This window comes from Acanthaster planci, linkage group LG04, assembly GCF_054643075.1.
Source record: "Acanthaster planci isolate LZ-2023a linkage group LG04, COTS_SCS, whole genome shotgun sequence".
NCBI classification, from domain to species: Eukaryota; Metazoa; Echinodermata; class Asteroidea; order Valvatida; family Acanthasteridae; genus Acanthaster; species Acanthaster planci.
Window position 1 is genome coordinate 1132041 of NC_141780.1, and position 20709 is coordinate 1152749.

At 39.7% G+C, this 20709-nt stretch overlaps 3 protein-coding genes across 6 annotated transcripts; all 3 read right to left on the reverse strand.

Moving 5' to 3' along the window:
• Nucleotides 1-179: 179 nt before the first annotated feature.
• On the reverse strand, nt 180-5738 carry LOC110982107 (putative methyltransferase DDB_G0268948). 2 transcript variants are annotated; one of them, XM_087136340.1, is made up of 6 exons: nt 5586-5738; nt 2736-2896; nt 2203-2266; nt 1627-1721; nt 1320-1454; nt 180-1152 (listed from the first exon to the last, which is right to left on the reverse strand). In XM_087136340.1, the coding sequence occupies exons 1-6, from the start codon at nt 5700-5702 to the stop codon at nt 1041-1043; spliced, it is 684 nt and encodes a 227-aa protein (XP_086992466.1). In that variant the 5' UTR covers nt 5703-5738; the 3' UTR covers nt 180-1040. The 2 variants fall into 2 exon arrangements, with proteins under 2 accessions (XP_086992466.1, XP_086992465.1); XM_087136339.1 differs by having other exon boundaries at nt 2203-2422; nt 5586-5730.
• Nucleotides 5739-6623: 885 nt separating this feature from the next.
• LOC110982136 (putative methyltransferase DDB_G0268948) lies at nt 6624-13967 on the reverse strand. Its single transcript, XM_022240346.2, has 6 exons — nt 13232-13967; nt 11087-11247; nt 10525-10744; nt 9988-10085; nt 9573-9707; nt 6624-9093 (listed from the first exon to the last, which is right to left on the reverse strand). Exons 1-6 carry the CDS (start codon nt 13346-13348, stop codon nt 8982-8984), a joined length of 843 nt encoding a protein of 280 aa, XP_022096038.2. The 5' UTR covers nt 13349-13967; the 3' UTR covers nt 6624-8981.
• A 411-nt stretch (nt 13968-14378) lies between these two features.
• LOC110982152 (putative methyltransferase DDB_G0268948) lies at nt 14379-20460 on the reverse strand. 3 transcript variants are annotated; one of them, XM_022240385.2, is made up of 7 exons: nt 19890-20460; nt 18824-18984; nt 18037-18256; nt 17143-17240; nt 16828-16962; nt 15802-15938; nt 14379-15638 (listed from the first exon to the last, which is right to left on the reverse strand). In XM_022240385.2, the coding sequence occupies exons 1-6, from the start codon at nt 20067-20069 to the stop codon at nt 15827-15829; spliced, it is 906 nt and encodes a 301-aa protein (XP_022096077.2). In that variant the 5' UTR covers nt 20070-20460; the 3' UTR covers nt 14379-15638; nt 15802-15826. The 3 variants fall into 3 exon arrangements, with proteins under 3 accessions (XP_022096077.2, XP_022096078.2, XP_086991934.1); XM_022240386.2 differs by having other exon boundaries at nt 14379-15641; XM_087135808.1 differs by lacking the exons at nt 14379-15638; nt 15802-15938 and adding an exon at nt 15983-16551.
• Between the last annotated feature and the right edge of the window lie 249 nt (nt 20461-20709).

The following is a 20709-nucleotide window of genomic DNA, read 5'->3' on the forward strand; positions in this document are numbered from 1 at the left end:
GAATTCTCTCAGCGAATCACTCCTGAGGTTTTGTCGTGCTTGACTGAGCAAAACATGATCCCGAGAGAGTGGCACCTTAGTGGCCTCTCGGTATTTGGCAACGCGTGCTTCACTGTTTATAGGTCTCATCCATACTCTGCTTGCTCCCAAAACGAATCAAACAATTAAACGACACAAACTGAAGCGTCTCTCTTCTGGATTTTTATTAAGAAAAAATAAATAAGAACATCCTTTCCGCTTACATTCAGTCTTCAATATTCCAGAAGTGTTGTTTTATTTCAGGAATTTGGGTTCAATTTTGGAAGCCATTAACTTGAAGAGTGAAAGCCAATAGAATAATTGAATATACTGTTTAATGAGCCCTTTTTCCTCAGTGCTTACCCTTTTTCCAATTTTCAATTTGCCATTTCAAGAGGGATACTGAATCTTGATTTTCAATATCCAGTGTCATTAAAAGGAAAACAATTTTCACCATACTATTAGCGACAGATATTGTTAGATTTCAATAATATTTCAAGCATGTACTGAGCAGAACAAAATACAGCGTTAATTGCTGACGGATTCTCACCAAATCATGGCATACAATTCGCCTTTGCCTCATACAGTCAACCACGTGTAATTAAGGCTACAATTTGACAATATCAGTTATTTTAACCCTTCACTTCTATATACGTAGTAAGCAAAAGCAAAGTTCAAATAAGGAATCAATGGTTTACACTGATAATGTTAACTAAATTCCATTTATACATCTTTTCAACTGTACAAATTGCAGACCAAATTGCTGATCGAAATACAGAATTACACAATTTAAAAAGACTTGTGTAGGTTTTCTTCTGTAAAAGCAAATAACCATTAACTTTACAAAAGACTCTTTTATGAGAATATTGAACTGGAAAGGGAAGCGATAGGGAGTTGTCGTTGTTTTGGCAAATAAATTTCTCAAGAAAGACCCTGGACAAAGACAAAAGTGCGTTTAAATCGGGAGTTTTGCCGAGAGCACAGTTAACTACTTTAATTTTACAAACAATGCTGTTGTTCGCCTACGTGCCGGTCTCCTCGCGTGGTTTTCTTCCAAGAAGCAAAACAACTGGAGATCTGACGTGTATCTTGGCATCCTCTGCAGGGCAATCTAAACTTAAAATCTCCATCAACCTGGAAATGATGTAGACAAAGCTTCAATAAATCAAAAGAGGCTGCACACCAACTGGACCTACTCAGAGATACGGGATGATCATCAAAGCACGGAACAATCTGAACAGTTTTTCATCCATTCCCCCATACAATGTAAACACAAAACTGAAAGGCTTTGTTTCTCTTACCGTTCCTGTACCTCCTTGAGGATATCAGGGCCACTTGGATTCTTCTCCAGGTAAACTTGATAATTGGACCAAGATCGGATGTAGTCCATGTAAGACGCTACAGTCGTGTCATATCGAATGTCAAACGACTCATCCCTAGTGTCCAAAACAACATATATTCTTCGTGAGTGAAGTCAACTCATTTCCAAGAAATCCTCAGACAGGTACAGTTCAAGATTTTCAACTCCCTCGGGCAGACACGCCAGAAATTTCTTAGTGACAATGCCCCCCTTGCTTATTCACAAAAGGAGTTCATACATAGCCATACCTTGTAGTTTCATCATATGGGATGTGGATATCTGCTAACTTGTTATGAAGATGTTGTGAACGTGGGCTGGAATAGGGTCTTATGGCAATGCTGACCTGTTATTGATGATTGAGAAACATAAACTGTAACACTGCACTTATGCTCCTACATACACAAAATTGATGAAGACAGTAAAAGCCCTAATGTGTGTCCCATCATCTGTAAAGTTTCCAGAAATGATTCTTATATGCAACATACATGTACTTCAGCCAGATCACAGGTGAAATAAATGCCATTACGTCACTTGTACATTGCATTCGATTTGCTTACATTAGGCAACCCTGACCCAAGGATGCAGCTCTGCCAAACAAGTGAGAAAGTGGGATGAGGTTAAGCCAGAGTCAACTCGTGGAAGCTAATTGAATTGTACCCACCCACAGAATGCTTAAAATCATGTGACTATAACGCAGATTCTGGACAGAGTTCAGAACACCTGTCTGTCACATTTGACCCTCAATTTATTACATGTATGAAAATGGCAATGTACCCCTGGTGTCGTGTTTAAACTAATTATCCAGTGTTTAATAAATTCCTCACCTGCGTAACCACATCCTTTAATTGTTCATTCTTTACGTCATCACCTTCAACCCAGGGCCGTATTCTGTGGTATGCATAGATTGCAATGCATCCATTGGGTTTCAGTACTCTGTCCATCTCACGAAAGAACGCATCTAAATCAAACCAATGTACTGACTCTGCACATGTGATCAAGTCGACAGACCTGTCCGGTACAGCAATGCTCTCAGCACTTCCTATTCTGATGTCAAAACAAAAATCAAAATGTTGGATATCTTAATATTTACGCCTTAATTATACCTTTAAGACTTTGAAACTGATCCCTGTTTATTAATGGAAAGTAGATGAGAGATATTGGATGGTTTTAACTACCTGTATTTCGCAAGCAGCTATGATAATGCATAACCACTCTGACAACGACCATTTCAAATTCTCCAACCATCATTTGAAAGACTTGCAACGAACTACCTCTGCTCAAAAGTCAAAACTAAAACAAATAAAAAAAAAGGAAACGGAAACCAGTAATGCACATAGGCACCCAAACATTTCCTCACCTAAATTCAACATTTGGTGGATTCTCCAAAGACTGTGCAGCTCTTATCTGTGCTTCACTCACATCAACACCGATGATCTTTTCAAAATATGGGGCCAAAGGTCGTGTATTCTGGCCTGATCCACACCCTACATCAACTGCGAGTTTAAAAGGCTCTGATTTCTAAATATCAAATTAAAAATAAAACACATTTTCTAAATTTTTCCAAGGAAGAAAGATTTGAAAACTGAAGAATAAAAATGGCATTAACAAGCTTTTGACCTCCATTTAACGATTCTAACCATTCTCGATACTGCCAGAAACATATGAAACACCAATTCACCACATCTTCGTAATGTAATTCTTAAAAAAATGTTTCCAAATACAAATAACACAAAAGTCAATTCCAAGACATTCAAATGCATGTAGTACTGGAAAAAATGTGGACTGATGCATAGATAGCTAGCTAACAGATTCATAGGTGACCCATAATTCAGAAATGGTAGGCCTATCCTCTTTCAGTTCAGTACACTTGACGATGGACTTTTCCAGTGTAGGCCTATCTTGACAAATAATTTAGCAGAATTTAGTAGTAGTGAAATTTTCACTTTTTTAAAAACACAGACTTATATTTAGGCCCTAAGTATACCCACATAACTACATGTATGTCCATGTACATGCTCATGGTGTCAATTTTGTTAGCCTATGTAAGCCATTTTTTTCGAAGAAGGAGCAAAGTACTTTTGGAAGATAGGCTGCAATTTCAAGGTGGGTGGAAACAAAGCACTTATCCAATAGCAGAAAAGTAATAAATAGTGAAATGTGCAACTAAAGAGTCAACTCTGAAGTATTTTCAAGAAAATTGGTGTATTTCCTCCCGTCTTATTTCTCTTTTCATTATTTTCATTTTCATTTTTTTTGGGGGGGGGACACCCACTTGCAGTCCTCGCCCCCTTTCTGCATTGATCTGGCTATAATAGCCTTGCTGGAACTCATCTCAGTGTTTGCTCAGTGCATAGAGGATTGGAGCTATAATCCTTGACAACATTTTTGGGAAACATGTCAATAGCCATACCCTGGGCACTCCACCCCCCAGTCACATGTGTCATCTGGAGCTTGAGTGCAGACCGCGCATTTAGACCCAATATTGAGAGGAGGCCGGGGGGGGGCATTCAGTGGCCAGGATTGTAGCTGCATGGAGCGCCCTCACAGAGGGCTGCACACATTACACAATCCACTACGAGCGGAACAAAAGAGGGCTTTTTTTCGGTACTCACCGCATAGGCGCGCCATGAGGCGCGCAAGTATATGCGCGTTTGACGTGGAGCACGCTGAGTACGCGTAACTAATTTATTCCAGCATGTATGGTCTTTGCGTACATGCAGAACGTGTGACCCGCTTGTAACCAACTGTCTTTCTTTCGCCGATTGATGGTGCACTTTAGCTCGGGGCGGATAACAAAGACCAGTCCTTAGTGAACGCACACTGTGCAGCTGTGTAACAACTTTTACACATAATCCGGCTCGTAAGTGACTTCGTCACAAAGGCAAACGCGCCACGGTTTGCAGGCGCTCATTGGACAATCGCTGAAGGTGCGCGTTAACTTCCGGTTCCATGTAAACGGCGATCAATGTATGTAACCCGTTTGCAGTGGGCGTGGCTTAAACTGAAGTGACGTCACACTTACGAACCGGACACACATACGTTTGCGCGCGCACACTTAGTGTGGGATGTGTGACTCTATGGCCGGCCAAAATTAACAATGACGAAAATAAAGCAACATTCCGCATAGTTATATTTATTTCTGTGTTTATCTCTATTTCTGCGTTTGTTATCTTTATTTCGGTGAATGTTGCTTTATTTTCGTCATTGTTAATTTTGTCCCTCTTGGCCGCCCATACGACTCAGCCTGGATACGTTTTGTTTATTTGGGTACTGAAGGAGAGTCACGTCGGTGCATTACCGAATGAGGTTCAATTGATATGATGGGTCCAGTCCACTAATTCAAGCCCCACTGAAAACAGTGTAAAATCAGCACCGTTCAGGGCCCGGTAGCATGCACGCCAACATCCCTGAGATTTCTGAAACACAAATGAAATTCTTGTCTGGTCACTTATCTTTCAATTTCTTTTCAATTTTTTGTGGGTTAACCAATTACATTTTTAATTATTCCCACAAAACAAAATCACCCCCCAAAAAGTCTGATTGCAGCCATTTTTCAAGTGGCATCCCTCAACTTTCTCAGGCACTTAGGACCATTTTTCAACCGTAGTTTTCAGCCCTTCTGCCCTCATATGAAAGCTCAAAGACCCAGGGAGTTGATCCTGGCAACGATTTACACAATCTCACCATTTTGGGGGCCAAACAATCTCCTTTTTCAAAAGATACTGTGCATGCAAATCTCGTTTGGTAAAACAGTTTAGCCATTCAGAGGTGGCGCTTCCGCGTCGGGAGCGAGCTCGTAGCGTGGAAAAAAAAATGCAACATAACAATGCAATGTAGGCTAGCCATTCATGGTTCGGGTCTGGTATGGAGTGCCCATGCATGGTTGGGCCTGGTGCGCCCATGGTTCGTGTCTGGTGTGCCCACTTATAAAAACTTGCGTTGAAATTTTCTTGTCTTAAAACCGGATTGCCATCAATAAACTTGTTCCTTGGCTGTGACATCAGCTCAAACAGAAAAGTTAGTGTGTTGAGGCTCCTTATTTGGGTCTGTGTATAAGTCCTTGTTATCGATGATTTGACCATGAGGAATGAGACCGACCGTACAGTCCTTGCTCTATGGTGATACTGACGGCATACAGGTTGACGTGAGATGCCCCCCCCAAAAAAAACACCCTACACGTGTACACATGAGTAAAACCTCGCCCTACCGTTTCACGTAAAAAGCTCAAGCATTTCTTGATAATTTCCGGGGGCCATTCGGGACGATTTTTGAGGTAGAGAGCGGCATGGTCCTCCTTTTTGAAACGACTAGTTTCTGTCGACATGGCTTGTAGGTAGGTCGCACCAAGTTGTGTCACGTTCTGAGGATGGTTCTGGTTGTACACGAGTGCACTTGATCCACATTAACCTTTGTCATGTACTCGACAGCGACTAGACATTACGCATAATGCTTTGTAGTGGTCACAGCCTATTGTCTTACAGTTGTGTGCTTTTCCCAATACACTCCATTAGTACACTTCAAACAAGCTGTTGCATTTTTTGTCCACCAAGTATCTATCACCCATCAGATTTTTTAAGTGATGCAATATCATAAGTCATATTCTCGCTATCTTCTCCAGTTTAGCAGTAGGCCTATCTTTCACTGTTGCGTGCTCCACACTTTCCAATACAATTAGTCAAAGTCTGTTAGCAACTTGAAGCATTTTTCCTGATGGCAATCATACACCATATGTCCTAAATTTCTTGGAAGGCAAGTATTTATGACCAAAAATTTTCCTAAGCCACGTTGGGGCAATGGCATAAATGTGTGCTGTGTGTGTGTGTGGTGGTGCGGGGGGGGGACGTGCCGCCCAGCGGGTGCCCATGCCCCCCATCTGAAATCTCCGTTGAGTTTATATACTTGTGCAGTGAATACATCTCCAGCTTATTTTCTTGTCGTGACCCCTTGAACAAAATATGTTCATCCCCCCCGGTTGTCCCCAGAATTAGCCCAAGCTACACCACTGCATAAAAAAATCCCCCAAATATCCCAATGTTCTTTGAAGGACGTCTGTATGCTTCTAAAACTCTCAGCAGATCTTTCCTCGTGTTTTGATGGTTTGCTGGAATTTGCAAACACGAACCCGAGGGGATGGCAACGCTGCCTCACAGTGTGTGGCGGCAGGTGCCTCACTGTGTATGCAGACCACCTCTTTTTCTCTCTCCCCAAAATAACTGAAATAACATGCAAGTGCAACAAACTGAAGTCTTTTACTTCTGGATTTTTATTATAAAAATAATACGCAACGTCGCCTGTTCTCGTCAGTTTAAAAAAAAATTCAAGTCGATATGACTTCATTGGTTTTTCAACTCTAGTATGTCAAAGCAGTTAACATGACAATCCAAACATAATTCTTGAGGTTTGTTTCTGTTGTTTTCAAATTAAATTCATGTGCATTCTGCCTTTCTAATGGCAGTCTTATCATATCGGATGTGGATTTCTGGAAGCATATTATGAAGATGCCATACACATGAGAGAAAAAATTACAACTACATGTACACAAACCTGATGGTGCCCGACCACCTGTAAACTTTTATGAACAAGTATCTTATTCATAGCATATCATATTATGCAACATGTTACTGGTATCAGACACCATAAAAAGGTTATGGCTCCATGCTGGCAGGGTGCATACAGTAAGCTTATACACGGGCTAACCCTGACCTGAGGATGGTCGTGTGTGATGTGCCAAACAAGCGAGATGATGCAGATGAGCTTAAGATCGAAGTCAACTCGTGGAAGCTTATTGAACTCACCCATACTATGCTTAATTTACATTATGACAGATCATGTGATCATAAGGCAGATTTTCGACAGAGTTAATTCAGAACACCTGTATGTCTTATTTGACTCTCTTGTAGCATATCTTGTTTGTAATGTTTGGGGTACATGTCCAACCAGACTACAGGAATGAAAGAATGGACCAATCAGAATATCATAAGGATAAAAGAATAGGCAAAATTAATTACAACTATAAATTAATCTGAGAAATGGCAACGTACCCCTGGTGTCGTGTCTTGGAGTAGTTAGGGCTGTCTTGCACGGTAAATTACTCTGTTTTGTTCTCTGATCATTGTCTTGTTATAAATTCATTCCTTTGAATCCTTAATCTTTAGTTTGTGATCACGCCTTTCTCTTTGAGTCATATGAAATCAAATCAGGAGATTTTCAAATTACAAGTCAAGAAAAGTTTGTTATCGCCCCAAAAGCATTAATCACACATACATGTACATTGCTCACATTTCTGTAAGGACCACGAGCCACCATTATTTTGTGTAAAGTCTTCATGAGAACAGAGAGCTGTACCAAAATCCACCGTTCAAATAATCTTTTCCTCAAACATCAGCATTCTTATAGGGAAATATACGCGTCAAAAATTTGACTTCCGGTACAAATATTTCAGAAATGTTTGCCTATTAAACTAAATCAGATTCTGATCAACGTCATTTTTTAAAAGGCCTTTGACGAATTTGAATGAACGAAACGACTTTTTGAATGTGGACGAACGTATTGCTCGACAGAATCGTCAAATAGCGAAATGGAATGACTTCTATTAATAATAGAATGTTCGTCCGGGAAAGCAGTCATTTTGAAACGAATTTAAAAGGGCCTTTGGTTAAACTGAACGAGCTTTTGATGAAATTGGCCGGGAAAACCTATATTACAAGTTTACATTGTTTTCTGTTTGCCCTTTTATCAATTTTCATTTTGCCAAATTAAGGAAGATTTGTTATTTTTTTCAGTTTTCAATGCATCAATTCTCAACGTCATTAAGAGGAAAGAACACTGCACTATTTGTAAGTGACTTCGTCACAAAGCTTTAAAAATGGACGCGCCACGATTTGCAGGCTCCCATATTGGACGATCGCTGAAGTTGCGTGTTAACTTGCGGTTTCATGATTCCATGTAGACAGCGATCAATGCATTATGTGTAGTGCATGTACAGTGGGCGTGGTTTAAACTGGAGTTGAGTTACAATTACGAACCAGATACTGTACTACTGGTAAAGCCAATGTTAGATAATTACATCAAATACTGTATGAAGTAGAAATATTGTAGCAATAAAACAATTCACGGCGCCAATTGGTACAGAGTACCAACGTCCGATGTAAGAAAGTGTTGTGCAAACGAATGGAGTACGCGCGAGTGTTGGACTGTATTTAATTTCAGCAAAAATTCAATTTATTTATAAGGCCATGGAGTTTCAAAATAATTAATAGCTTACGCTAACATCGTTCAAAACATTTCAGCGCTATACTTTTCAATATTACATTTTGTTTTAAAAAAATCAGTATTATATACACAGACCAAACAAATGGCTGATCGATACATAATTCAAGACAATGAGTTGTGAAGGCCTTTGCTCTCAATCGAGCCATGTCACTTTACTTTGTAAATGACACTTCTTTGTGAAACAGACTGATCGAAATCTGGTATTCTTTGTAGCAATCTAATATTCATAAGGAAGACCCTGGACAAAGACAATATTTCCTCATAATTCGGATATTTTTGGCTGTGACAACGGCGAAGTTCATTGCCAACTTTCACAAACAACGCTTTTCGCCTATAAAGAGGTCTCCTTGTGTGGTTTTCTTCCCAGAAGCAGGACAATTGGAGTTTTTGTGCGTACCTTGGCATTTCCTGTGGAATAATCCAAACCCAGTATCTGCATCAACCTGGAAAAGACGTTAACAAAATATTAACAAAATCAACAATGAAAGCACACCTACACTGTTTCACGTAGCCACCTTTCCTGGGGACAGGCAAAAATTACTCCTACAGGCCATTTTTTTTCTAAATACAAAGGTGAATAACCCTCATGTTTGAGCAAATCTCCAACAATGTTGAATAAATGTATAGATTTCTGTCCACAGCATGAAGTATACTGGAAATGTGGGCTCAGACAACACCATGTGGTTTCTGTCGCAAACTTTTACTGGGAAAGGAAAGGCAGTTTTTAAAATTGCATGAGCACGGAGCCAAGGAAAGACAGAGATTATTATCGTGGATGAAAGCCTGCACACTAACTTGACCCACTTACAGATAGGCTTGGAAATACAGTTTCATATCCAAGTTGAACTTGAGCAATTTTTCATCCAGTACCTATCATATGAGTGTAAACGCCAAAATGACGGATACCTGTCTGTGTTCTTACCGTTCCTGAACTTCCTTTAGGATATCAGGACCACTTGGATTCTTCTCCAGGTAAGCTTGATACGTGGACCAGGAGCGGATGTAGCTCATGTAAGATTCCATTGAAGTGTCATATTGTAAATAAAATGACTCATCCCTGAGTCAAAAACAACATTCTTCATAAGACGAATCAATTATTCTAAAAAACCCCACAGGTACAGTTAAAGATTCTCGACACAAGCTCGGGGAAACGCACAGTAATTGCTAAATAATATCAGAAAGAAGAAACTTCTCGCCAGACAAGTCAGCTCATCTCAATTATAATCTTCAGACAGGTACGGTTACAGATTTTCAACACACTCAGGCAAACACTCCAGAACTTGCCGAGTAACAAAGCACCAGCTTGCTCATTCACAATAGTAGAAAGTGGTCCATACCTTATAGTTTCGTCATACGGGATGTGGATATCTGCTAGCATGTTACGAAGATGCTGTGAACATTGGCTGGCATAAGGTCTTAAAGTTACACAATTGAACTGTCGTTGATGAATGAGAAAAACAAACACAACATTTTTATTGTGTTTCCAGATACGGAAAATTGATGAAAAAAACATTCCTACCATAAACAACATTCTCTTCAGGAAAGGTCGTATAATTATTCACGACACATGATAACGACCATTGCTTCATAAGCGAGATCACAGGTGAAATACATCACTTAGACGATGCTTTTAAGTGCATGCATGTGACGGATCATGCAACTTTGATGTAAGGCAGATTTCTTGCATAAGATTTCCGAACACCAGTCTTATTTCACCCTCGTCCAGGCTTAATTATCTTCTTTGTCAATCAGACTATACAAGGGATGAAAGAACTGGCCAATTTAATTGCAAAAAGAAAACCATCAGAGCAAATGGCAATGTACCCCTCGTCTTGTGATAGAAATACTAATCCAGTGTTTGGAAAACTACTCACCTGCATAACCACATCCTTTAATTGTTCATTCTTAACGGCAACACCTTCAACCCAGGGCAATATATTGTTGTACGAATAGATCGCAATGCATCCATTGGGTTTCAGTACTCTGTCCATCTCACGAAAGAAAGCATCAACATCAAACCAATGCACTGACTCTGCACATGTGATCAAGTCGACAGACCTGTCTGGTACAGCAATGTCCTCAGCACTTCCTGTTCTAAAGTCAAAACAAAATCAAAATGTTGGATGTATGAATGGATATCTAAATCACGTTGTGCACACTCTGAAACCTTTTATTGACCTGTTTCTTGATGAAAACAGATGACAAATATTTGATGATTGTAACTATTCACAACTCTGAAACCCACAGCCACAGTGACTTTGTTAAACTGTCCTACAGGAGAAGACAATTCTGAATTTGACTCATTTCTTATCACTTGAAAACTTTCTAAATATAATCCAAATGACTTTTGTCAGGTATGTATACATACCGGTACTGAAGTCTAACCTCGCTTCAAAAGTCAAAACAAAAACAGAGGCACCTGAAACATTTCCTTACCTAAATTCAACATTTGGTGGATTCTTCAAAGATTGTGCAACTCTTATCTGTGCTTCACTCACGTCAACACCGATGACTTTTTCAAAATATGGGGCCAAAGGTCGGGTATTCTGGCCTGATCCACACCCTACATCAACCGCAAGCTTAAAAGGCTCTGCTGTCTGAATATCAAATTAGAAAAAGAAAACCTCTCTCTTTTCTTCTGAAAGCTTACATTGCTGGGGAAAGAAGAACGTTTCAAAAACTGAAGAGTTAAAAAAGCATCAAAACTTCACAAATGGTACCTTTATCAAGTGCAGCACACCAGATAACCAATGAGTTACTACTTTCTTAACCGTAACAGTCGAAAACCCTCCTATTTTAATAGGATTTTACATACATCCTAGGGGTTTAGTGCACTTAACAATTTTATTGTTGATCGCTGTGGTGTGGGATATGACGTTTTGAACACCCAAGGGACACATAGCGCCCTCCGCTTCGCCTCAGGGTGCTATGCGTCCGATAATGACGAATTCTGGATAAAATATACATTTTCACAGCTTGTGCATAATTTTTCCTTTATTAAATCACAGACATAATTTTTCTCACTTGTATTTGTATATGAGGTTATTTCCATTATTATGTTAGCCTGTATAAAGCCAATACAACTTCCACATTGTGTCCAGTCTCATCATCCATGGGTATTGGTTACCCAACCAAAACGCTTTTTTTCAAGGGGGAGGGACAAATTTCCAGTGGGAGGGCGAAGCACTCATCAGCAGCAAATTGAGAGGTGTCCATTTTGATTGTGTATTCAAGCTTTTTATCACCTTTCATCTCTTTCTACTCCTTTTTTATTTCTCGATTTTTTTTCGGGGGGGGGAGGGGGGAACCCCCTTGCCCCACTCACTGGGGCCATGGTCCCCGCCCACATTCTGCACCTTCAGTCTAACCCAGCTAGTCACATCAGTCCTGGCTTGATGCATATTTTTGGTGCACTCCAACGTGGCTAAGCCCTGAAATGTAAAATGGCTTACATACATTTGCCTTTAACGCCTTGCTGAAGCTACCTCCACACATCAATGCGAGATGAGCTCTTTTAAATGCATCCAAATATAAGATTAATAAAATGATTTTATTACAAACTTGTAGTTGGTTATGAGTGGAATAAAATTAACGATTTATCAGAATTTATGATCACTGTTACGTTAATTTGGGATTTTCTGAGAGGTATATTCTTATTATACTTATTCAAGTGCGCCCCCTGGATAACACCCATCAACTGAATTGGTGCCAATGTTTCTGAATTATATTTCAGACTCAGCCTTGGCCACATTCATGATAAAGAAATAAGTTATTCACAGCGGTTCAAAGGGAAATAGTTCCATATTCGGACGCCATTTGACACCCTATGCACAAACCTTTTGTGTTTTCTAAAGAAATGCTCGGTACTTTCCCTGCTAAATTTGACTGTCTATGACAATTTAGTACTGCTTTCATATGGCTATTGATGTACCCTGAAGTAGCGAGGCCGAAGGCCGAACGTGGCACACTTTTATTTTCGCTTCTTGTGTTTAAATGGAGCAATATTTTTCGCTCAGATTTCACAATGAACGAAACTTCATGAAGTTTCTCATATTTTAATTCATAAATCTCGATTTTACGAATCGGTACATGCTACAAAGTTTGGATGAAATTTTATTTTCGCCCGATTTCCCTTTTTCTGACGAGCAAAATGAACTCTAATAAAATGTGCCCCAAAGGGGAGAGAACTTTCTGACAAACTTGTGGATGGGTTCTTGAGTGGAAGTGATGCTTTACAAGAACTTATCAACTTCTAATGATTTTGTAAATATTTATGTCTGAGATTTGAAATTGATGTGCATCGTAAGGGAACACTCAGCTGAGTCGAGCCCAAAATCCGGACACCGGCAGTTCTGGATTTCAAACGAAATTTCATGGCAATAAAATTGTTCACAAAGGTTTACTAAATGAGTTTGAAGTTTTTCAAGACAGAGGTTCGGCAATGCTGCGTGAGGAAAGTTAGGTGAACGTCGAAGTGCACCACGTTCCTAAATATACGCTTAGCTGTAGCACGGAATGGCGTCCGTATATATGCACATCCCCACCATGGAATTCTTTCCCTGTGTTACAAATATAACGTACCTTTTCCCGTAGAAAGCTCAAGCTCCTCTGGATAATTTCTGGTGGCCAATCGGGGTGACTTCTGAGGTAGATAGCGGCATGGTCCTCCTTTCTGAAACGACTAGTTTCTGTTGTCATGGTTAGGTTTCAGGTTTACAAGCGACGTTCGCGACACCACCACGTCTCGAACCATTAGTACATGCACTAACTGGTACCATTTGACCTCTCATTGTGACCACGTACCACGGAGGCGAGGAAGGACACAGGTTTACACTATGGGTGCAGTGTCCCAATTCAAGGAAAATTCTCCGCCAGGCGGAGGCGCAGAAAAAGTACCCCCAGAGATTGTTTCGAAAAGAGGGGTCTTTTTGGGCCAAGAAATGGTGGAATTGTGTCAGTATGGCCCAGGATCATCTCTGTAGATTCAGGGGCACCCATCTGGGGGCAAAGCAGACAAAAATGGGATTGAAAATTAGTCAGAAGAGCCCCAGGAAGATTAGGGATGTCATTTGAAAAATGGCCGCTGGGAGGGCTTGGCAACATTCACTTTTTGGGGGGTGAGTTTGTTTTGGACGGATAATTAAAAAATTCATGGTTAACCTACTAAAAATTGAAAATCAAATGAAATCTGAAGGACCAAACAACACATTGATTTTTGTTTGAGAGGCCTCAGGGACTTCAGTTGCCTGCCATGGGGCTCCAAACTTGGTTGATTTTACACTTTTTCAATGGAGCTTGAATTAGTTCAGTGCACCCCTATGTTCCCAGCGGCCAGGGCAATGACGTTTCTGGCCACCTTGGCCAAACTGTAAGGACGTGAGAGAACGCGGGGGGGGGGCGTGGCGTGGACGGGATGGGTATTGCCGCGGATGCCGGGCCAGACTTTTAAACTCTCTAAAAAGTTCCCGTCCCACTACAGACCGTCTCCAAGTTTTGTTGCAACCCATCACGTACACTGCCAAATGTTGCGTTCACCCCGTTTTACTACAGCCTACTACTACTACTAAGTTTCTCATCCACACCGTGACTGCCGCGGGAACATTCTTGACAGTTTAAAAAGCTGGCTTTCCTCCATGATTGTAACCATACTACAACATCTGTGCACTGAAGTATAGGCGGCCATCAATGCAAAAGAGACAACAGAAAAAGTGAAACTCTAAATTAGAAATTAATATTCAAGTCATCTTTTTCAATATTCATTCCAAATAATATGAAAAATGCTTTTAAAAGGAAAAAAATTTAAAAACATAAAAGAAAAAGAAAGATTGTTTGCAGTAAACATGTAGCAAAATGGGTAAGAAACAGAAAAAAATTATTCAATAAATATTCAAAAATACTAAAAGAATAAAAAAATGAAATTAAAAATTAATTTAAAATATAAAAAAGTAAACACAAAAAAGAATGGAAACACAAAAATCAAGAAAAATGGGAAAATGAAAACAAATAGAAATCCAACTCAGAAATAATACGCACAACTCAGAAATAAACGAACAAATTAGATGTAAACGAACAAATCAGAAATAAACGATAAACACTACAAACACAATAAACTGAGGTATTTCTTTCTGGACTTTTACTTGTCAATAAAATAAGCAAGAACGCTCCGCGGTTTTCGTCAGATTAAAACACCACATTTCCGATGGATGTAATTCGTTGATACTTCAATTTTATTACACCAGAACAGTGAACGTTTCCCTTCTTAGAACGTACTTGAGGTTTGTTTCTGGTGGCTGAAATTTCATTCACATTCATCACGTCATCATCTTTACTTGTGTCTTTCAAATACCTAAGGGGTACTTTTATCTTGGGGATATGAATTAGTACTTTTTAAAGCCATACAATAATAAAATAAAAGGTAAGATTTTGAAGCAACAGATATTCTAAAAAAAGCCAAAAAATACACTTTTTAATGTTACATTAAAATGCAGCTTCGTATGCTGTTTACCCCTTTTCTCAAATTTCATAATTATTGCCTTTTTAGTTTTCAAGGGTACTTCAAGTCTTTATTCATTTTTCAAATTATAAAGTCTCTGTCATTAAGACAATAAAGTTTCATCATACTACTGTGAGTGACACTCTTAGCTTTACATAAAATATAGTAAGTATATAACAAGTAAGTACTAATTGGTACAAAAATGGACTTAGAATCACGCGATATAATTTGACTTCACTTTTTACATTAACAGATATGTTTAAGCAAGCAATTTCGATGTTATTTTCACACACTTTCAGTTTGTTTACAGCAGCAACAAATTTCTGAATATTAGCAGTTTCTACCAATAATGTTCAAATCATCATGTTCACAATCATATATCTTTTCAAATTTCAAAATTACGAATTGTTTTTATAATATTGCATTGAATTCGCATTTGATGGAAATACGTTGTGTGTGCTTTTCTCCTCATATGACTCATGCCACTAGAAGACTCTGCTGTTCGGAAATTGAAATGGAAAAAGAGAAACAATAGAGACGGGTTATTGTTTTGTCATTACATTTTCTCAAGGAACACCATTGACAGACCAAGACAGTTGCCTTAACTATAAGGAGTTTTGAAGATATTAGCTGAGACAAAGCAAAGTTCACTACTCACTTTTTCAAACAATGCTGTTCACCTCCTACAAAGAGGTCTCTATATGTGGTTTTCTTCCAAGAAGCAAGACAACTGGAGTCCTTGTGCGTATCCTGGCATCTTCTGGAAGACAATCTAAACCTAAAATCCCCATCAACCTGGAAAAGACATTCACAAAATTTCAACAGTTAAAACTCATGGAAGCATACCGACTGGACTTACTGGGAGATCAGCCTTAGAACTACAGTGAATACAACTTCAAAAATAAGAGATATGTACTTAATAATATAATAATAATGAACATTTATAGAGCGACAGTATCCAACACGAATGGCGCTCACGGCGCTAATAAGCAGAGACATCCAATCATGATAAGTTGAGGAATATTAACCAAATGCCTGCCTATGCAAATATGATTTTAATCTGTCCTTGAATGTGTCAAGTGGTTTCGATAGTCTCACAGATTCCGGTAAAGAGTTCCAAAGTTAAGGTGCTGCAATCTGAAAGCTTCTCCCCCCCCCCATAATGAGCAATAGTTTCCTTGAGTAGATTGCTTTTGGACGACCGCAAACCCCGATAACCTGGAGCATAGAACTGGACAAGATCACCCAAAAATCTGGAGCATCACCCTGTAGGATCTTGAAAATGACGAGACACAGTTTGTACTGGACTCGTTGTTGGATGGGAAGCCAGTGCAGGTCAACTGACATGGGTGTGATGTGGTCTGTTTTCCTTGTACGTGTCATCATTCATGCTGCAATATTTTGTATTCTTTGAAGATGAGAGAGGAGTTGATTGTTGATTCCATAGAGGAATGAGTTGCATGAATCCAATTCGGATGTGATGAAAGCATGAACAATGGTTTCAGCAGCTCCCCTTAAGGGCCCTTGTCAGATGATCCCGTATTCTTCCAGCGTTCCAAACTGACATGAAAGCAGCCTTTTTCATGGCCGAATGGAACATCACGCCTAAGTCACGAACATTAGCAGCAGGTCTAATTTGTGCATTGCCAACTCTGCAATGATGAATACTTGTCTGTGTTCTTACCGTTTCTGTACCTCCTTGAGGATATCAGGGCCACTTGGATTCTTCTCCAGGTAAGCTTGATAAATGGCCCAAGATCGGATGTAGTCTAGGTAAGATGCCACTGTTGTGTCATATTGAATATGAAATGATTCATTCCTACGTCCAAAAACAACAGAGACATTCTTCACGAGGCAAGTCAATTATTCTCAAAATCTTTCAGACAGGTACAGTTCCAGATTCTCAACATGCGCTTTGGCAAACACTTAATTGCTAAGTATGTGTAACATCAAAGCACCATTGCTCATTCACAGCACAGAATAGGAGACATGTCCATACCTTACTGTTTCGTCATACGGGATGCGGATATCTGCCAGCCTGTTAAAAAGATGCCGTGCACCTGGGCTGTTATAGGGTCCTAAAGTTACACTGCAGAGCTGTCATTGATCAGGAAGAAAAGCAGAACTTAAAATTGCAAGTCTGTCTCTGCATTCTCCTACACAGAACTGATGAAGTCAAATCTATCGGATAAACACTATCTGCAGTGCTTGGCAGAAAAGCATTATTATTTATAATGTAGGGTGTGCTACAAAGCTATATCAAAGATGAAACATCACTTGTAGAAGGCTTTGCATGTGATACATTATGCAACATTGATGTTGTAGTACATTCCAAGAAGAGGAATGCAGAACACATGTCTGTCAGCTTTAAAGAGCACCTCTAAGTAAAAGATGTTTTTTCTGATTTTATTTGTTCAAATAAATATAGACGCATTCAAATCGAACACAGTATCATTTGTATTCAAAGTTTAACTATAACAAACTTAACAGGGCTTTTTTCTGTTCATGCCAAAATGCCAATTCTGAATGTAGAGTGCGTCATTCGGAGAAAACAGACAAAACTACCAGTGTTGGTAGTAGAAAAACTCTTGTGCATGCTAAACAATGCATAAAAGCCATTATTTGGCATGCACAGGGCACAATCTACATATTCATTTGAACAGATAAAATCAGAGAAAACTTCTTTTACTTAGAGGTGCTCTTTAGTGTTTTGTTCTCCATGTTTGAAGTGCACGACCAATCAGACAACAAAGATGAAAGAAAGGACCAATCAGAGAATAAGGATGACAGATTGGCCAATCATATGAAAAGAATCATAAGAGCAAATACATGTAGCAATGCACCTCTAGTCTCCTGATCAAAACAATAATTCACGGTTTAATAAATTCCTCACCTGCATGATCATATCCTTTAATTGCTCATTCTTTACGTCATCACCTTCAACCCAGGGCCGTATTTTGTGATATGTATAAATGGCAATGCATCCACTGGGTTTCAGTATTCTGTCCATCTCACGAAAGAACGCATCCAAATCAAACCAATGTACTGACTCTGCACATGTGATCAAGTCGACAGACCTGTCTGGTACAGCAATGCTCTCAGCACTTCCTATTCTGATGTCAAAACAAAAAATGTTGGATGAATTAAACATGATTCTCAATTATGCGCTGGAGAATCTGAAACCTATTCTTTACATACCTCTTCATTAACAAAACGTTGCCTGGTAGTAAAAGGTCTGTCGCTTGTGATCTGAGGGTTGGGGGTTCGAATCCTGGCAGGAGGTTACATCTCTCCACCCAGGAGTAACTGGATAACTGTGAGGGCTGATATAGTTATGATGTTTAGCCGTTTGCACCTAATACGGCTAAACATCGGTCAGAATACTCCCCAGGGAACTGAGATGGGTTAAGAAATGTTCAGATGTGAGCCTAATGAGCAGAGATGATAATATATCAGTGCCACTGAGTGACACAGTTAGATGCTGATTGCCTTAAAAATGCCCTGACGTTGTTTTTATTGTTCTACAGTCATCTTCTGAATTTGATTTATTTCCGACCACCTTCTCAATTTCCCAAACATTACTCAATGGACTGTACCTGCTATGTACAATAATGATTTCTTACTTCTTTAACAAACTGAAACAAACAACAATGCACCGCGGTAACCAAACATTTCCTCACCTAAATTCAACATTTGGTGGATTCTTCAAAGACTGTGCAGCTCTTATCTGTGCTTCACTCACATCAACACCGATGATCTTTTCAAAATATGGGGTCAAAGGTCTGGTATTCTGGCCTGATCCACACCCTACATCAACTGCGAGTTTAAAAGGCTCTGGGTTCTGTGTATCAGAACCCAGAAAATAAATTGAATGTCTTTAGTTTTCTTGAAAGTTCTGCATTGCTCGGTGATTAAAATAAAATGTTCAAAACTGAATCAAGATTGCAAATTACTGCATCAACAAGCATTTTGACCGCAGTTACAAATTTTCATAATGTCCTACATTGCTAGAAACATCAAAGTGGAAATGAAAAAAGCACCTCACCACATCTACTTGACACCATTCATTAAAAATGATTCCAAATCAAACTCAAAGAAGAAGTTATTTCAAGGATACTCCATTGGAGTCTATTGGACAAATGTGGACTGGCCCACAGCAAATTTCAGAAATGGTGATCGGGCAGTGCAGTATACCAGATGATCAATATGTTACTTGTTTTCTACACTAGGCCAATATTGACAAACTCTGACTCTTAATTATTATCATATCTTAGAAAGGCAAAGTGGGAAGGCAAAAGATTTAATGTTTGCTCCCTTTTCCTTCCCCCAATGCCTTTCTACCATTGTGCAAAATCATCCATGCAGTATTTGCAATAAGGCTTACTGCTTTGATTAAGAATGCACGTGCTTAGACCCGTAAACTGGGCCGGATGTATACTCCCTTGCCACACAGTATATGACGAAGGAGTGTACATGTTGATTGGGCCCACCTATTTACGGGTCTAACAGGTACCATGCAGGTACTATGCCACGAGGCAAAATGATCTATCTCCAACATTTAATAACACGAGATTTCCCGATTCAGCTTCTCGAAATTAAACGTTTAAGTTCTGCCTAGTGTTTAGCATGTTTCTTAAATTTTATCCCCAATGAATGGCAAGGTGGAGGCCTGCTGCATGGAGGTAGGAAACACCCCATGCCTGCCGGTAATATTCATGAGCATTGGCAAGTCATTAAGGGCCCTACCTTTTCCCGTAGAAAGCTCAGGCTTCTCTGGATAATTTCCGGAGGCCACTCGGGGCGATTTTTGAGGTAGATAGCGGCATGGTCCTCCTTTTTGAATTGACTGGTTTCGGTTGACATGGTTACGTTTCGGATGCTGAAGCGAAGTTTTGTCACTAGGACCCTTGCTCTACTACCATGCATGGTTGTATACCTCTACGTATGCATGTGCATCTACATAGTTTGGACCATGAAGCTATAAAAAGTTTCAGAGCTCCATGGTTGGACCTATGGTTGGACCATGGACTTGATACTGATGGAGACCCAAGGCCCCATGCACGCGGTACGGGCGCGTACTATACATGTGTGCACACTTATACTTGCAACGAAGCTGCACACACAGCACATGAAGCTTTTTTTATCACGTGAGCTATCAGCTGATCCGTGTGTATGGTGTTCTATTCAGGCCACTGCGCGGTGAGAATTGTTTCACTGCGCGGTAAGGCAGACAGTTTCACGGCGCCCATCATGAGAGTTGTTCGGCAGCACGGTGAGTGTTGGTCAGTGATGCTGTTCGGTTGCACTACACTAATAACACACGCCTGTGGCAAAATCCAAGAGAAATTGCGCCACGTGGTGACGCCATTTCCTTCCTCCATGGTGACGCCCGGGAAGATTATCATAATCTTGTTTTTTTAATTGAAAATTAAAAATTATGAACACTGGGACAGTTTTCTTTTCAATTTCACAAGTTTTTTTTTTATTTTTTGTAGAATTTTTTTTTCATAGAGGGATAAAAAAAGAGAATATTTAACATATAAAGACTCGGGGCATGCGGTGAAAT

Excerpts from the sequence above, each read along its gene's own strand:
- LOC110982107 (XM_087136339.1), bottom strand. The coding sequence starts at position 5,702 with ATGTCGACAGAAACTAGTCGTTTCAAAAAGGAGGACCATGCCGCTCTC. Across the intron at positions 1,722-2,202 it reads TAAAGGATGTGGTTACGCAG|GTCAGCATTGCCATAAGACC; the intron begins GTGAGGAATTTA and ends CATCAATAACAG. Across the intron at positions 1,455-1,626 it reads CCATATGATGAAACTACAAG|GGATGAGTCGTTTGACATTC; the intron begins GTATGGCTATGT and ends TTTGGACACTAG.
- LOC110982136 (XM_022240346.2), bottom strand. The coding sequence starts at position 13,348 with ATGACAACAGAAACTAGTCGTTTCAGAAAGGAGGACCATGCCGCTATC. Across the intron at positions 10,745-11,086 it reads CCACCAAATGTTGAATTTAG|AACAGGAAGTGCTGAGGACA; the intron begins GTAAGGAAATGT and ends TTTTGACTTTAG. Across the intron at positions 9,094-9,572 it reads CTAAAGGAAGTTCAGGAACG|GTTGATGCAGATACTGGGTT; the intron begins GTAAGAACACAG and ends CGTCTTTTCCAG.
- LOC110982152 (XM_022240385.2), bottom strand. The coding sequence starts at position 20,069 with ATGCATGGTAGTAGAGCAAGGGTCCTAGTGACAAAACTTCGCTTCAGC. Across the intron at positions 17,241-18,036 it reads TAAAGGATATGATCATGCAG|CTCTGCAGTGTAACTTTAGG; the intron begins GTGAGGAATTTA and ends GATCAATGACAG. Across the intron at positions 16,963-17,142 it reads CCGTATGACGAAACAGTAAG|GAATGAATCATTTCATATTC; the intron begins GTATGGACATGT and ends TTTTGGACGTAG.